Raw genomic sequence first — 19,222 nt, 5'->3', positions numbered from 1 at the left:
ATAAGTCGTAAGGTCAGTATTGCCTCACGTGTTCCAACATTTCGACGGAATCCAAACTGATCCTCCCCGAGGTCCGCATCTACCAGTTTTTCCATTCGTCTGTAAAGAATTCGCGTTAGTATTTTGCAGCTGTGACTTATTAAACTGATAGTTCGGTAATTTTCACATCTGTCAGCACCTGCTTTCTTTGGGATTGGAATTATTATATTCTTCTTGAAGTCTGAGGGTATTTCGCCTGTCTCATACATCTTGCTCACCAGCTGGTAGAGTTTTGTCATGACTGGCTCTCCCAAGGCCGTCAGTAGTTCTAATGGAATGTTGTCTACTCCGGGGGCCTTGTTTCGACTCAGGTCTTTCAGTGCTCTGTCAAACTCTTCACGCAGTATCGTATCTCCCATTTCGTCTTCATCTACATCCTCTTCCATTTCCATTATATTGTCCTCAAGTACATCACCCTTGTATAAACCTTCTATATACTCTTTCCACCTTTCTGCCTTCCCTTCTTTGCTTAGAACTGGGTTGCCATCTGAGCTCTTGATATTCATACACGTGGTTCTCTTCTCTTCAAAGGTCTCTTTAATTTTCCTGTAGGCAGTATCTATCTTACCCCTAGTGAGATAAGCTTCAAAATCCTTACATTTGTCCTCTAGCCATCCCTGCTTAGCCATTTTGCACTTCCTGTCGATCTCATTTTTGAGACGTTTGTATTCCTTTTTGCCTGCTTCATTTACTGCATTTTTATATTTTCTCCTTTCATCAATTAAATTCAATATTTCTTCTGTTACCCAAGGATTTCTAGCAGCCCTCGTCTTTTTACCTACTTTATCCTCTGCTACCTTCACTACTTCATCCCTCAGAGCTACTCATTCTTCTTCTACTGTATTTCTTTCCCCTATTCCTGTCAATTGTTCCCTTATGCTCTCCCTGAAACTCTGTACAACCTCTGGTTCTTTCAGTTTATCCAGGTCCCATCTCCTTAATTTCCCACATTTTTGCAGTTTCTTCAGTTTTAATCTACAGGTCATAACCAATAGATTGTGGTCAGAGTCCACATCTGCCCCTGGAAATGTCTTACAATTTTAAACCTGGTTCCTAAATCTCTGTCTTACCATTATATAATCTATCTGATACCTTTTAGTATCTCCAGGGTTCTTCCACGTATACAACCTTCTTTCATGATTCTTAAACCAAGTGTTACCTATGACTAAGTTGTGCTCTGTACAAAATTCTACTAGGCGGCTTTCTCTTTCATTTCTTAGCCCCAATCCATATTCACCTACTATGTTTCCTTCCCTCCCTTTTCCTACACTCGAATTCCAGTCACCCATTACTATTAAATTTTCGTCTCCCTTCACTATCTGAATAATTTCTTTTATTTCATCGTACATTTCTTCAATTTCTTCGTCATCTGCAGAGCTAGTTGGCATATAAACTTGTACTACTGTAGTAGGTGTGGGCTTCGTATCTATCTTGGCCACAATAATGCGTTCACTATGCTGTTTGTAGTAGCTTACCCGCATTCCTATTTTCCTATTCATTATTAAACCTACTCCTGCATTACCCTTATTTGATTTTGTGTTTATAACCCTGTAATCACCTGACCAGAAGTCTTGTTCCTCCTGCCACCGAACTTCACTAATTCCCACTATATCTAACTTTAACCTATCCATTTCCCTTTTTAAATTTTCTAACCTACCTGCCCGATTAAGGGATCTGACATTCCACGCTCCGATCCGTAGAACGCCAGTTTTCTTTCTCCTGATAACGACATCCTCCTGAGTAGTCCCCGCCCGGAGATCCGAATGGGGGACTATTTTACCTCCGGAATATTTTACCCAAGAGGATGCCATCATCATTTAATCATACAGTAAAGCTGCATGCCCTCGGGAAAAATTACGGCTGTAGTTTCCCCTTGCTTTCAGCCGTTCGCAGTACCAGCGCAGCAATGCCGTTTTGGTTAATGTTGCAAGGCCAGATCAGTCAATCATCCAGACTGTTGCCCCTGCAACTACTGAAAAGGCTGCTGCCCCTCTTCAGGAACCACACGTTTGTCTGGCCTTTCAACAGATACCCCTCCGTTGTGGTTGCACCTACGGTACGGCCATCTGTATCGCTGAGGCACGCAAGCCTCCCCACCAACGGCAAGGTCCATGGTTCATGGGGGGGCATGTAGGGTACCAAGTGCAATTTGTGACTGGACTGGGGACTTTTTGGTAGAGAGGACACAGCATGTTATCTCAGATGGAGAGTAAGCATCAGATGTAGAAGTAACTTCAAGTGTGCCCTAGGGAAGTGTGCTGGGACCTGGATGTTCATGTTGTATGGTAATGACCTTGCAGACAATATTAATAGTAACCTCAGGCTTTTTGCAGATGATGCAGTTATCTATAATGAAGTACTATTGAAAGAAGTTGCATAAATATTCAGTCAGATCTTGATAAGATTTCAAAGTGATGCAAAGATTGGCAACTTGCTTTAAATGTTCAGAAATGTAAAATTTTGCACTTCACAAAATGAAAAAATGTATCCTATGACTACAATATCAATGAGTCACTGCTGAAATTGGCCAACCCATACAAATACCTGGGTGTAACACTTTTGTAGGGATATGAAATGCAATGATCACATAGGTTGAGTCATGGTAAAGCAGGTGCTAGACTTTGGTTTATTGGTAGGATAGTGGGAAAGTGCAGTCAGTCTACAAAGGAGATTGCTTACAAATCACTCATGCAATTGGTTCTAGAATATTGCTCAAGTGTGTGGGACCTGTACCAAATAGGACTAACAGGGGAGACTAAATGTATACAGAGAAGGGTCAGCAGTGTGTTTAATCCATGGGAGAGTGTCACAGAGCTACTGAACAAACTGAACTAAAAAACTGTTGAAGACAGATGTAAACTATTCCGAGAAAGTCTATTAACAAAGTTTCAAGAACCGGCCTTAAATGATTACTCTAGGGATATACTAAAAGCTCTACATATTGCTCACACAGGGTTTGTGAAAATAAGATTAGAATAACTACTGCACACACAGAGGCATTCAAACAACCAATGTTCCCATACTCCATACGTGAATGGAACAGGAAGAAACCCTAATAATTGCCATGCACATCATGGAAGTTTGCAGAGGATGGATGCAGATGTAGATATTATATCCCATCAGGGGCTGAGCTACCTATAGAGCTGTTGATAAAATATCAATATATCAATATTTTTTTCCAAAAAATGTTGATATATATCAGTGATATATTCCCCCCAAAACATCAGTATTGAAATGGCAATATCAAGTACTGATATTTTTCTTTTATATTATATTTTTTTAACAATTTTTTGTAGCTATATGAAGTTGCTCTTTTGAAATTGTAGAAGAAGATAATTTTACTTTCACTGTGTGAAGTAGTGTTAATAATTTTTGAGCTTTCATCACGTCCCATCTTCACTTTGACTGTGTGGAGCAAGTGTATATGGCATAAAAGAAGAAGAAAAAGTCTGATTGCATTAGGGGGTGGTAGTGTGTGTGGAATAACAGGATATAACAGGATTCCTGATGTGAAGAAATAGCACACACGTGGCATTAAAAACAACTTTTAATGCAACTAGTGTGCTATTTCTTCACACTGGCATTCTTCAAAAAGATATGTGAGGAAACCGAAAAACAGACCCAGCAGACACCTTTTATTGTGCCACTTACATACAGTTACCACTGTTAGCAACATGGTTGTCACCAAGTGTGAATATGCATTGTTTTCCTTTCAATTCTTGCTCGAAGGGAGATAGGCAGGCTGCTAGCTTGATGATGTACAGGATATCTAACAATCAATCAATACTTAGATATACAGATCTAAAAATGTCAATATATTTACAGTGTGTAGCTGATATTTTTACACACAGGTACATCAGTATTCTTTATGTCGATATATTGATACTTTCTTTCCATATATTGAAGGCCAATAATGATATTTTTTTTAAAAAATTGATATGGAGCATTCCTGATATTTGTAAAAATATCAATATTCCTATCCATCTGTGAAAGCAGCAATCTCATTTACCAGGTCTGTGCAATAGTGGCACAGCTTTTTATATTGGTATTATCACCAATCAGCTGTCCACCAAAATGAACAACCAGCACCATCTGTGGCTGAGAGAAGACTAGGCCACCCTGTGGCACAATGTACAGTTGAACATAACATGCTCGATTTCATGGGCTGCTTCACTATCCGAGCCATCTGGATCCGATTGTCCACCGCCAGCTTTTCTGTACTGCACAGATGGGAGTTATCCTTACAACACATTCCCCGCTCCCATAATTACCAGGCCATGAACATATGGTAACACACTGTCCCCCCAGTCCCACCCAGTTTCCACCCCTGCTGTCCTATCATCTCTTCTCCATTCTCATCTCCCCCCCTCATTGTTATGAATTCTCTGCCAATTCATCCGTCTATCTTTTCCTGCTCCTCTTCTTTTTCTCCCCACCTCCTAGCCCCACACAACCTCCTTACACTGCATCTATTGGCATTCTAATCCTGCGCACACTGCCAGATAGTGTTCCTCTCTCCCCCCACTCATATAGTACTATCCCTTCCCATTCTATGCCCCCTGCAGATTGCTCCTTCCATCCCACATGACAGTTGCATTCTGACCTGAGCTGCCAGATTTGGTGGTCATGTGTGAGATGTGCTTGCTCATCTCTATGAATGGTGTGTGTTTCTCTTTTCCTGATGAAGGCTGTGGCTGAAATGTTTGTGAAGTGTCTTTTAACTGTGCCTCCTGCAATTCAACATTTCTTATCTACGATAGGCAGCAATCTATTTTCTTACATTGTTGATATTTCTACCTGGAGTTTCCATTGTATGATTTTTCTGAATGGTTTTCCTTGCATTCTACAAACCTATGATGTTTTCTTTTGTTACTCTTCTCTATAGCATACTCATCTCAGTGTCCACTCTTTTTCTGTGTTTATTCACCACCACCCAAACTGAACATGCTTTGAGCCACACTGTATCAACTATCATCCCCACACAAAACAGTCTTCATGTCCGCTTGGATTGTCAAGGCAGAATCTGATGCTCCAGCTTGATTCCTCTGATAGTTATAATTATATTTATTCCTATTGATTCCACTTCATCCCTCATCCTGATGTACTTCAGCATTTTCTTTTACACCATTCCTGGCACAAAGGAGCCCTGCTCCATCTTTCTGCATCAGTTCAGAATTGTATCCCTTTCCCTGTCTAAAATCCAGTCCTACATCCCCTTTCTCAAATGCAACCTAAACTGAGGAACTCCCCAAAAGGCTTAACTGTAAAGATTCTTTTCTCTGTATCCCACACCTCCTTTCACAATGACTGCATCTTCTCAGATTCTGCCAGTCTCTGGCACTCACAAAACTGGCACAGCAAAAACACATCGCCATAGCACAAGCATCCCAGAACCATCATCGGATGGTCGAGTCCTCCCTGGGACATGGGTGTGTGTGTGTGTGTGTGTTGTCATTAGCGTCAGTTAGTTTAAGTAGTGTCTAGGGATAGCGTCTTTGATTCATAATCAAAACGTCTTCGGTCCCGGGTTCGATCCCCGCCACTGCCTAAATTTTGATAAATAATCAGCATTGGCGGCCGAAGACTTCCGGCATAAGAAGTCAGCCTCATTCTGCCAACGGCCTTGTCAAAGAGGGCGGAGGAGCGGATAGAGGTACAGGGCACTCTCTTGTCCTAGGGGTGGGAAATTGCCCCTAAAGGCGGAAGAATCAGCAATGATCAACGACATGACGATGCAGAAGGCAATGGAAACCACTGCATTAAAGACATGTAACATGTATCCACAGGACATGTGGCCTGTAGTTGAAGAAGTGTTATGATGATCTCTCCATTGGCAAAAGATTCCGGAATAGTCCCCCATTCGGATCTCCGGGAGGGGACTGCCAAGGGGGAGGTTACCATGAGAAAAAGATTGAATAATCAACGAAAGGATAATGTTCTACGAGTCGGGGCGTGGAATGTCAGAAGCTTGAACGTGGTAGGGAAACTAGAAAATCTGAAAAGGGAAATGCAAAGGCTCAATCTAGATATAGTAGGGGTCAGTGAAGTGAAGTGGAAGGAAGACAAGGATTTCTGGTCAGATGAGTATCAAGTAATATCAACAGCAGCAGAAAATTGTATAACAGGTGTAGGATTCGTTATGAATAGGAAGGTAGGGCAGAGGGTGTGTTACTGTGAACAATTCAGTGACCGGGTTGTTCTAATCAGAATCGTCAGCAGACCAACACCGACAACGATAGTTCAGGTATACATACCGACGTCGCAAGCTGAAGATGAACAGATAGAGAAAGTGTATGAGGATATTGAAAGGGTAATGCAGTATGTAAAGGGGGACGAAAATCTAATAGTCATAGGCGACTGGAATGCCGTTGTAGGGGAAGGAGTAGAAGACCAGGTTACAGGAGAATATGGGCTTGGGACAAGGAATGAAAGAGGAGAAAGACTAATTGAGTTCTGTAACAAGTTTCAGCTAGTAATAGCGAATACCCTGTTCAAGAATCACAAGAGGAGGAGGTATACTTGGAAAAGGCCGGGAGATACGAGAAGATTTCACGTCAAGCACATAATTGAGGACGTAGGTTGCAAGTGCTACTCTGAGATGAAGAGGTTAGCACAGGAAAGGAATTCGTGGTGGGCCACATCAAACTAGTCAGTAGACTGATGACCACAAAAAAAAAAAAAAAAAAAAAAAAAAAAAAAAAAAAAAAAAAAAAAAAAAAAAAAAAAACTAGGGACTGTTGACATCAGCAGTTTGGTCCCGTAGGAAATTACCACAAATCTCCAAAGTTTCCAGAACCATCTCCACTCCCTCTGCAAGATACTATTACTCCACAATCACTACTCCATACATCATCTGAAACTGAATCCCTTGCTCTCCAGCACCTGGAGGAGATTTCCAGATAACACTTCCATAAGTTATCCAACCTGCTGACATCCTACTGTCGGCTCAGAGCACCATTATCAATCCCCTATCCTACCCACAGTGTTCCTCCTTATATATCCCTCACAGCACCTAAACCCTGTTTAGCTGCCATTTCAACTTGCCACATCCCAAAAACACCCCACCAACATCTCACCAAATAAAGAGCTTAAACATTCCTGTAACACTGTTGCTAACCTAAGCTGGTAGTAATTGAGGAAATTCTGGCACCACAGTGGTACATCCCAGACACCCTGCATTGCTGTACATTACTTTTCATGTGACAGTATCATGGCGCCATTTTTCAACACAGATGAAAAAGGAAAGAAATCTAATATTTGGAACTTTGGGACGTGCTCTCTGCAATACACTTCACAATGGTTTGCAGGATATGGCTGTAGATGTAGAATGTTCCCTAGTCATAGTCCAATACCTCCTTGCCTCAATTAGTGACTGACTACACCTATGTAAAAAAAAATTGTTTCCTGACAGTTTCAGAGGCACATTCCTGACGAAGGATTTTTAATGTCAGCAATTAAAGTTCCATTATTATAAAGGAGTACTACCCATTCATGATTCAGAAATTTTATTGTAATTTGATGGCCAGATGTTATTCCTGTCATCATGTCAGTTACCATAAGTGAAGAAAATCGTGTATCACACTTGTGTAGCTCATGTACGTATTAACTGCTTGCATGCCGTGTCTCTGAGGCCAAGATGAGGAGTCAGCATTGCATTTGCATAAGCAGACTCGCCGTATCACATTTTGTCTTTGAATTGGCCAGTAGCTTGTTTTGTACACTTACTACATCACTCACACAATTTTCCATTAACCTGATTTAAGACATTATTAATAGTAATTCTATCATGAATTATTATTTATGCAGTTTCTGTCCTATTTTTATTTATTTATTTAAATGCAAATAGACTGCTGTAGTAATTTCCACACTCTTGAAGTCGGTGTTGATGCCATATTTAATTGCTCCCAGATGCTAAATGAAGTTTTCCTCTGTACACAAATTGCTGCCATGATGTTAGATGAAAATAGGTCTAGATACCATTCACAACTGACATCAAGCCTCTACTGTATATATGAGCAGACACTGACAACTTATCTTCATTAGATGTTTGTAAGGTCTGACAAGATGGTAGATTAATGGAACAACATTATGAAAACATTTTCGGGTTTTCACATCTCATCCTGTGCACTCCCCAACAGTCTGTATTTCTTCTCATCCCATCTGGCAAGTCTCCCTTGACCCAAGATTCTGGGTGACTTTTCCTAAACCTTCCACTCATTTTCCTTCAACCCTCTTCAATACCCTTCAATCCTTCTGCCAGAAGACATAACATTACGTAAAGGATAGACTGCTACTCACCACAAAGATGACGCGATGAGTTGCAGACAGGCACAACAAGAAGTATTTTAAACACTGAGCTTTCAGCCAAATCCTCCTTCAGAAAGGAAAGGCTGGAGACTGTGTTAATGTATGCATCAGGTGTGCTCACTTATGTGAATGCTGTTTCCTTTCTGAAAGCTTAATGTGTACTAGTCTTGTCATTGTGCCCATCTGCAACTCAATATGTCATCTTTATGGTGAGTAACAGTATATTCTTGTCATAATATTGTTGATATTCCAACCTGGAATTGTTTGGAAGATTAATTCAGTATCAGACAAGGGCAGCACTGAATATTTACAAGTATACTATAACACAAGCAAAAAATAAAAATGTAGTCTGGGAATGGGGTGTTTATGCCAGTGTCTTCACATTACTATGTCTAAACCCTTCAGACTCGGGACAAATGATATTTCATTGTGTGGACACTTCACTTTGTCAACAGTGATCTCTCCTTTGTCATTAAATTACTGTCTCAGTAAACTGCTTTTCTTTACCACTCAGAAAATCAACTTTATTTTTTTTTCCTAATACAGTTTAAACAAATACAAAGTGATTTTTTTTTCAGTGTACCATTCTCCCTATAATTTCAACAGCATATCTGCAAAAAGAGTAACAACTCATTATTTAATCCCTTGTCAAGCATATGGAACATGGTGGTCTATCACAGGACACACACTGTGTATTTACTCCCACAGCAACAGACATATAAGTACTACAAAATTGCCTTGGCCGAAACCAGTCATAGCGATAAAAACTAAAAATTAAACTCCAACTGGTGCTGCCATTTGAATCCAACTCATCGTCTCTGCTTCCTGCTGTCTTCGACATAAGTTTTATTCAACATTACACTAATAGTCCACAAAACCTCTTGACCTTATCACATCTTCCAAGCTGTATCCCAATGCCTAGCTTATGTTGAAAAATGATAATTTGCTTGAGAGTTGATGAAGCCAAGGAACGTGAATGCAAAATAAATGTTGTGTTAATACACTGATCTGTAGGTTAGCCTGACATCTATGTCTGCAGAATACTTAATGCACTTTTAGTCATAAAAACTGAAACAGCAGTTTTTAAGTTTAGAAAACTTTTATTTAATAATGAACAACTCTCCAACAGGTCAGTCCATGCAAAATCAAATAATTGTCTACTTCTTGATATCTCAAAATTTGATAACTTTTTGTAAACCGATAACAGTTGTTTGCTTGAAATATCTTAATTTTTCTCAACTACTCATGTTTTAAATTTCCAAAATCTTACAATCACCATATCTCAAACACTATTTGAATTACAGACTTAAAATTTGTGGCATTTTATTCAGTTCCTTATAAGCTTTAAAATACTGCAACATTCACAAAAATGCTGAATTTTTCCAGGCCAATTTTTTTTCTTCTGCTTAATTGCCACTTTGGCCTGTGAGACCATACACATTCTCTAAATTCCTCCACCAATCATTTCTGTTCCCCACCTCCATGGTCCATTCTCCTCTCCTCAGCCCCATTGCCTCCATACCCCATTGATGTCGTCCTTCCATCTTGTCCATGGCCTCCCTGGCTCCTCCTGCCCTTCACAGATCCTGAGAACACTATTCATTGTAGTCTTCCCTCTTCCTTCCCAGTTAGGTGTCCTGCCCACAACAAACCACCTTTTCTTCATCCTTCACCCAATAACAGCCAATGACTATACGTTTGCCAGTTCCTTTAATATCCTTCATTTGTGTGACTGGAGGCAGCTCATTGGGCCAGATATTTCCTTAATATCCCCTTCTCAAAGACTAGTGTCTTTTATTCATCTCTTTTCCATAACATACATTTTTCAGGCCCATATAGAGCTACAAGGAAAACTACACCCTGGGATAGTCTGCTTTTAAAATGTCTCAAAACTGATCCACTGCAGAACACATCCCATAAGCCAAAATATGTTCTATATGGTGCTGCAATCCTCGCCTCAATCTTAATTTCCATTCCATTCTGCTAATTAACCATGCTTCTCAATTATTTAAATGCTTTTGGAATCCAGGGCACCACTCGCTGAAAAGCAGAAACAAGGAGTAGTTGTTAGCTACACACAAAAGAAAGAAAACTTGCTAGCTTTTGGAGTAACCATTTTTAAAGCTAGAGTAAAACAGACCGAAAACACACATACAAGTGCATCCATACACATGCCTATGTCACTACATAGCCACCTTGACGAACAATGCCAAAATGCAGCACTTTTTGATGAGTAATCTCCTTGAATCCTAAAGTATTTACTTTTAAAATGTAAACTTTACTTAATTTTGAAAAGTATTTATGTCCTACCAGAACTTTCCTACAACTTCTTTTAAAAATGACTTCAGAAACTGTCAATGGATACCTTACTCATAACCAGGTACTCAGTTTTCTCCTCATTAATTCATAACGCTGATTTTCTTGCAATACTTCTGTAATAACTTGCAGTGAGATACAAATCCTCCCTGCTATCACTTATTACATCATCATCTTCATATGCTAGCCAGCATTTTATTCATTACCTACTCTTATTCCAGCTGGCTATAATTTTTTCATCATATTTTCCAGAATTAAATTAAATAGTATTGGAGATACGGCAAGTACTGTACTCTGCATTGAGTTTCCTCTAAACTCATTAGTAATAGACATATTTAAAAAAGAATTTAATTTTGAAAATTTAAAAACTGGAATTTAAGCAATGGAAAATCTGTTGTTATTCCAAAACTGGGGTTTTTTTGTTTAGGAGAAATGTTGTTAGTCACATCTGTGTGTGCCAATTTTCACGATCATTTCCAAGGGCAAAATATTAAAATAAATTTTATTTTACTGTCAAGTGCAGCGTCTTGCACAGCCTTTAGGACACTGTACATACACTAGTGGCCATTAAAATTGCTACACCAAGAAGAAATGCAGATGATAAACAGGTATTTATTGGACCAAAAAATCATACGACAACTGACACATGATGACACTTTCACGCAGTTTGGGTGCATAGATCCTGAGATTCAGTACCCAAAACAACCACCTCTGGCCATAATAACGGCCTAGATACGCCTGGGCATTGAGTCAAACAGAGTTTGGATGGCGTGTACAGGTACAGCTGCCCATGCAGCTTCAACAGAGTTCATCAAGAGTAGTGACGTGTATGGTGACGAGTCCGTTGCTCGGCCACCAGTGACCAGATGTTTTGAGTTGGTGAGACATCTGGAGAATGTGCTAGCCAGGGCAGCAGTCAAACATTTTCTGTATCCAGAAAGGCTTGTACAGGACCTGCAACATGCGGTTGTGCATTATCCTGCTGAATGTAGCGTTTCGCAGGAACCGAATGAAGGGTAGAACCATGGCTCGTAACACATCTGAAATGTAATGTCCACTGCTCAAAGTAACGTCAATGCGAACAAGAGGTGACCGAGACATGTAACCAATGGCACCCCATACCATCACACCGGGTGATATGCCAGTATTGTGATGACGAATACACGTTTCCAATGTGCGTTCACCGCAATGTCGCCAAACATGGATGCGACCATCATGATTCTGTAAACAGAACCTGAAGTCATCCAAAAAATGATGTTTTGCCATTCATGCACCCATGTTCGTCTTTGAGTACACCAACGCAGGCGCTCCTGTCTGTGATGCAGCGTCAAGGGTAACCGCAGCCATGGTCTCCGAGCTGATAGTCCTGGCTGCTGCAAACGATGTCGAACTGTTTGTGCAGATGGTTGTTGTCTTGCAAACATCGCCATCTGTTGACTCAGGGATTGAGACATGGCTGCACGATCCGTTACAGCCATGCGGATAAGATGCCTGTCATCTCGAATGCTAGTGATCTGAGGCCGTTGGGATGCAGCACGGCATTCCGTATTACCCTCCTGAACCCACCGATTCCATAATCTTCTAACAGTCATTGGATCTTTACCAATGCGAGCAGCAATGTCACGATACGATAAACCGCAATCGTGATAGGCTACAATCCGACCTTTATCAAAGTCGGAAACGTGATGGTACGCATTTCTCCTCCTTACACGAGGTACCACAACAACGTTTCATCAGGCAATGCCAGTCAACTGCTGTTTGTGTATGAGAAATCGGTTGGAAACTTTCCTCTTGTCAGCACGTTGCAGGTGTGGCCATTGGCGCCAACCTTGTGTGAATGCTCTGGAAAGCTAATCATTTGCATATCACAGCATCTTCTTCCTGTCGGTAAAATCTCGTGTCTGTAGCACGTCATCTTCGTGGTGTAACAATTTTAATGGCCAGTAATGTATTACAGAGTTAACTTTATATATAAGAAAAACAAATAAGACTGTCAAAATCATTATTTTTATTTCATGACACTCAATTTATTCTATTATTAAAATTATATAATTAAATTCCTATTCTGATTTAGGAGCCCATGTTAACTAAGAAAGTATTTAAACATATACCATAACAACACATGCTGAACAGACTATGAATAGTTTATTTAACTGTACCTTTATTTTGCAAATACATAACGCTGATCATTTTTATCAATAAACAACGATTTATTATGTGTGTGCCATGCAATGAAAAATGTAAGGCCCATAGCAATCCAATAAAAATCTTATTAGAGCCTAAAATTATGTAATGCAGTTTTCTTTACAAGACATAACCAGGTTCTCTTAAGCAACAATGACAGATTTTTGCCGTATAGTTTGCTCTCAGTGGCAGCTGTGGGATTTAATTCACGAAGTATGAAGGCTTTTTGAAACAGTCAATTTATCTGGTATTCTTCATTATGAAAAAGGCTGAGTTGGTCAAGAAAGATGCATAAATAAAAAGTTAACTTCTCCTTTTTTCATCTCTTGATGGCATGTAAGTCATCCACCATTTTCTGTCAAAGACACAAAAACCAAATCCTGTAATGTCTTGAAAAGCAAGCCAACTGCATCTAGACTCATTTGACTTTTATTAATATCAAAGTCCTTAAAACAAGAAACATTTTTTTCTTTAAATTTACCTAGTCTCATAGAAATAAATGCATACTTCTGAGGCTCTGTAACTGCTATCGCTTCACAAACTCTCTTTTCGCAAGTTACTTTCTTACTCTGCAAGCTAATCATTTATCACATGGAAAAAAACGACTGGTGGGATACTTGCTTTGTATCACTTAAGCAGTCAAAATTAGAAGGGTGTGAATACTTCATCAGTGTGCTTCAACAAGTTATTAATATGCATTTAAGAGAACTGTCTCAACTGTAATTTTAGGTGCATTTGATAAGCCACTGGTTCCACTCTATATGAATATCCTTAAATGACAAAGTGGCAAAAATGAACCAGTGTTATAACTTGAAATGTCACCCAATAAAATACTGAAAAGCACTCATTGGAATACAAGTACAATACTCAACTTAGTGGTTGCGCATGATACTTATCATATTGGAACACCTGCCTTTAAATGTTTCGTTGAACAACAAAGCAAAAATCATGACACTATAAGTTTCCTGTCCCATTATCTCTAGAGAACATATTCTTTATGATAAAACATGCATGTAGCAACCTGCTCCCTTTTCCCACTCCTGTACTTTGGTAATTTTATTTCAATGATTCATATCAACAGAAGCAAATTACTATCAATCAAACTGAATGTTTTCCATTTCTGACAGTATTATGAGAAGGATAGTTGCTACTCACTATATAGTGGAGATCAGCTGCTGCTCACAGTCTAGCATCAACAGCCTGAAACTGTGGTCTTTTTTTTTTTTTTTTTTTTTTTGCCTGATTCTGTGAAGGCCTTTTTTGCCAAAAACTTACTTGTTGTTATGCCTATCTGTGATTAAGTGTCTCCGCAATATGATAAGTAGCCACTATCCTTTTCATAATTCTGCCATTATGCCATCCTGGAGTTTCCATAGTTTGGTTTTGTTTTCTTATATTTTGGTAATGTTTTTTCTGTTGTTTTGTAAACACTACTGACTACGAGCATAATTTTGTACATTTATAAAATAAACTGATGAGTGCTTAATTAGAAGGCTACTCAATAATTAAATTTTAACTATCGCTATGCAGCATATGTTCCAAAACACCGCGCATAGAAATAGGATTTTCTGGTGCTCATACCTCAGATTAAATTGATGACAAAAATGTAGGATCAAGGTTTTTTAGACAGTCCAAAGGCTATGGACCATTTGGATACCAAACAGAAGGATCGCCTTACTGTCACTATCCTACAGTATAGGGTCAAAGTATGAATATTACACACTTCCTCCTGCTTAGGCAAATGTACCAAACCGTTTGGTTCTTTTTGCATTTGATGTGGTTTATAGTGGGCTTGATGGGACTTACGGAGGCACCAATAGTTCACGAACAGTTCCGCAGAAAACCCTATCAAAAGGTTTTTTTACTACTTTTTCACATCACAAATGGACCAAAACACAGCTGAGGATTCCAAGACGGCTATGCACAGCAAACGGCTGCAAATTTTGTGATGGATTCCTGAAATCCTGATCTTGAACAACATTAAAAATTTTCTTTGTATCTTTCTCGATTTCTGAGATATAGATGTTCAAAGTAACTCTACTCATACTTGTAAAATATTCATGTAAAATCCAGCGAGAAGTGAAAACGCAGTTTATTAAGTGATTTAGCATGTATTCCCGTGGGAATACCATCATGAATTTTGACACACACATTAATAAGTAGTGTACAACTCTCATACTTCAACCTTTTTAGAAATATATTCAAATAGCACATATTTTAGAGTTTATAAGAAACCAAGTAAAATGGTATAAATTTCAGATCAGTGTGTCAGATTCTGAGAATGGTCATCTTAAGGTTTCAAAAGAACAAAAATCACTGAGCCCCTACTGTGGCACCAACATATTAAAAATTAATAACTCAAAAACAGAATGTCAAAAGTCTCAAATTTTGGATTTTACTTTATGCTGATATGTAGAATAAAATGACAAGCAATTACAAAATTCTAAATCATTGAAGCTCTAATTTGTTTTTTAGTAGTTGATTTATGTGGAATGCCCCATATTTTTTACTTATATTACGTACACACATACATATATAAACTACAAAAAATGCAAGGAAGCACGTCACCCCCTCCTCCCATTTAACTTTTAACCAGCATTGAATATGGTAAAATAATTCCTCTTTTTCTGATTGTAAACATACATTTATGACAAGACAGCCAGCCCAGCCAACACTTCCTGGACAATGGAATCATAAGCTCAAACCAATGTAGCTATCAAGGAAAATACCTGTTGGAATTACATAACCAACAAATGTTGTCACACAATCATTTGTATCACAGCCATTGAAGCATCAGGACACTCATAGCATTGGGGAGGTCTTGAGTGAGAACACTGTTATTCACCTCTTCCAGTACATGTCACATGAAAAAACTACTTTTTAAATGAAAGTTACAGGGACAGAGTGACATGTTTGGCGGCCAGGACCAGCTTATGCTGGAAAGTTATAGTTCAGTTGTGAGTTAGTGAAGTATACAAATATGTTATCAAGGTAGGCCTAATCTATTATGTTTAGACACTGCATGTTTAGCATTAATAGTTACAGCACCCCTCCCTTCTCCTCCAGAACCCCTTTTTCCCCAGTGTGGTTTGTTGTCTGATACTTTAAAGTTTTTATTATGTTGATCGCAACAATAAAAAGAATCTAAACCATCTCTTTTTGTCCAGATGTCCTTATATTCTGAAAGCTAACGTACAGGTGGATATGTGATGCTATACTGGGTATTGGCAAACAGACATGTTGCCGATATCACCGCCCAATGCTGATAGGTTGTACCATATTTCTCACTACTTGCATGTGTAGTTAACATTGCACTAAGCACTTTTTTATTATTATTCTGCTCAGCGGAGAAAGTGGTAGATTTGAAACACACACAAGTCAGTCCACAGAAGTGAGAAGCTTCTTTTCAAACAACATAATAACAATGATTTATTACCTTACGTATCTGATATGCACAAACATGAGGTGAACAGTAAAAGTACATATTTGCTCTTTCAAACTCACATCTAAAGTCTATAATAAACATAGAAGCAACACGGAACTCATCTGTCCTAACAAAAGTAGGGTAATTACTATAAATTCTTTCTCACACTGTTTGATACTTGTGTTTGGTATCTTCGATTTTAAAGACAGAATACAGACAATTCATACAAAAGCTTGTTATATAGTATTTATTATACAATTTGTTTTTATACAGCCAGTCACTTAACATAAAAATTCATAGCACTAACCAAAATAATAGAATCATTTTACATAAAGAGAAATTCTCATATAATCAATACTGTAAATAAAATGGGAATTCCATTTCAAGTTCAAATTATGCACATACAAAAAGGAATTCTAACTTTCATATTTTCAAACATATAGGTAGTTGATAAGATAGCACAATTCAAAATCACGGCATGAGTTTACACTTTAGCCACAACGATCAATTTCTTTAAGTATCTTAACATCTCCAGAATACATTAAGTAGAAAAACCTAACACGTTATTTTTTAAACTGATGTGCATCTCTTTTACTATCAGACTTACAATTTAAGTATACATATACGGACACACCCTGTTTGCTCCAGAATCTACTCTGTTTTCCAACTAATAAAACTATATGAAACGTAAGGTGGAGCAGATATAGCAAAATCATGACGACATATTAAACATGACCAACAGTATTTCAAACGCCAAAAGTAGTTGGCAAAGGTGCTAACAGAAATATGAAATAATTTTCATCAGCTGTAATCCACAGTGCATAATATATTACTGTCATCATACAATCTCTGAACCATTAATGCAGAAGGAAGTATGTCCATTAACGGCATTACTGCCTGAGGAACATGGCACTGTGTTCTAGAACCTCAGAACAAAAGATTACTCTAAACACACAATAAACATGCTCTTTGTGAACTAAAGTTTATGAAAAAACTGTTTAACAATCTTCTCTGTGAAGTTTCATATGATTTACATATGAGCCTTTCCGTACATATTTCTTATTACATAAATTACATTCAAAATTTTCTTGTTTCACATGCATTTTCATATGATTCTTTAAGTGAGATGAACGAACAAATTTCTTAGTACATATATTACACTCATATCTCTTTTCAATATGAATAAGGACATGTTTAGCAAGATCTGCTTTTCCAAAAAATGATTTTTTGCACACATCACATTCAAAACATCTTTCTTTGGTATGCACAGACCTAACATGCAAATTCAGTCTTGATGGTACAGTAAATCTTTTATTACATAACTGGCACTGGTAATTCCCATCACCAGCATGCCCTTGCTTATGAAAAATCAATGCAGAGCGGCAGGAAAACGTTCGTTTACAAACTACGCATTCATTTGGCTTCTCTCCTTCATGGAGCCGTAAATGATATTTCAACAAATAATTTGATGAATATGACTTTGAGCAAATTGTGCAAGCATAGCGTTTCTTGTTATGGACATTTAAATGAACAGTTAAAGCAGATTTTGCCGAAAATTTCTTGTTACATACACTACACTGATAAGCTTTGATGCCAGTATGCAGTATTAAGTGACGTAACATATCATTTTTCTGGGAAAATCCAGAACCACATACAGAACAAAAGAAAGACTTTCCTTTAGCATGTCTCAAAACATGATTCTTATAGTCAAAACTGCTAGCAAACTGTTTTCCACAGACTGTACAAACATATGGTTTGTCATCTGAATGTTTCCTAGCTACATGTAGAGTTAAATGTTCTTTGCGAGCAAAACCTCTAGAACAGGTTTCGCACTCATACTTTTTAATTCCTTTATGGAGTGCAGTATGAACCTCGAAATTTCTTTTCAAAGCATAGTTTTTCCCACAAACATTACAAACAAAGGGTTTCTCCCCTGTGTGAGAACGTATATGCCCCTTAAGAGCTCTATTAGTGGTATAATGCTTGGTGCATAACGAACAGCTAAATTTCTTTTTATTTTGCTTTTTAATATCGTCAGCGCTAAAATAAACTCCTAGTGAATCGTCATTGCTGGTATCATACACAAAATCAGTCAAGAAGATATCACTTGGCTCTACCTTCACCGTTGCGAAAAATTCTGCATCATCCGTATATAAGACATTCTGATTCGGACTCTCCTTAACACGGGCAGCAATTTCTTTTTCATTCTCTGTTGTGAGATCAGGAAATACGTTTTCAGTTTTCAAATCTGTAGCTAACATAGCTACAATCAACGAGCTTACTATATTAATTTAAAGGCATAGGGATCAGCGAGCAGCCTCTCCAAGAATTCCAGAACATGCCGTCTGCATCAACATACAAAAACAAAATCAATCTTTCACCCACAATCTGAAGAACATGAGAGAATGAAACTCAATTATTACTTACGCTATATGTCAAACGCATTTATCCGAAAGATGAGAAGTATGAAAACATTTTTCTGCTCACAGTTATTAAGACACTATAATATCACCAAAGCAGGGAAATAATTTACAACTGTAAGTGTAGTTATACCACATAAACATCTTCGAAATACAAAAGCAACTCTACCGCTCATTTCAAAGATAACTAACGCACAAGTGTACAATCACTTCAACTACCACGCAGCATAATATCTTTGACTTTTCGAAGATAATCAGTTGAACGGCAATCTAACACCGGGTTCACACACGCATCTCATGTGGTGCCATAGCTTTTGGCTTGCTGTAGTGGCTTCGTGAGCTACCGTTCAAATAGGACGGCACAAATTCTACGTAGTTGCACGGCTTTGAATATGACGTCAACTGAAATCGCATGGGCGGGTATGAATATTACAGTGTAGGTTATGGCCTTAGAGCTGTGACAAGAGTTAAATTCAAGGAAGACAAACCCGAATGTTGGATCCGAAAATTGATTTCGCACAGGCATAAACGA

At 38.4% G+C, this 19,222-nt stretch overlaps 1 protein-coding gene across 1 annotated transcript; it reads right to left on the bottom strand.

The window, feature by feature from the left end:
• Positions 1-16,144: 16,144 nt before the first annotated feature.
• LOC126334519 (zinc finger protein OZF-like) lies at positions 16,145-18,910 on the bottom strand. The gene is made up of 2 exons (XM_049996869.1): positions 18,698-18,910; positions 16,145-18,615 (listed from the first exon to the last, which is right to left on the bottom strand). The coding sequence occupies exon 2, from the start codon at positions 18,529-18,531 to the stop codon at positions 17,269-17,271; it is 1,263 nt and encodes a 420-aa protein (XP_049852826.1). The 5' UTR covers positions 18,532-18,615; positions 18,698-18,910; the 3' UTR covers positions 16,145-17,268.
• Positions 18,911-19,222: the final 312 nt, after the last annotated feature.

This window comes from Schistocerca gregaria, chromosome 2, assembly GCF_023897955.1.
Source record: "Schistocerca gregaria isolate iqSchGreg1 chromosome 2, iqSchGreg1.2, whole genome shotgun sequence".
Classification (NCBI taxonomy): domain Eukaryota; kingdom Metazoa; phylum Arthropoda; class Insecta; order Orthoptera; family Acrididae; genus Schistocerca; species Schistocerca gregaria.
The sequence above is the reverse complement of the archived record's forward strand: the minus strand, read 5'-3'. Positions and strand labels throughout refer to the sequence as shown.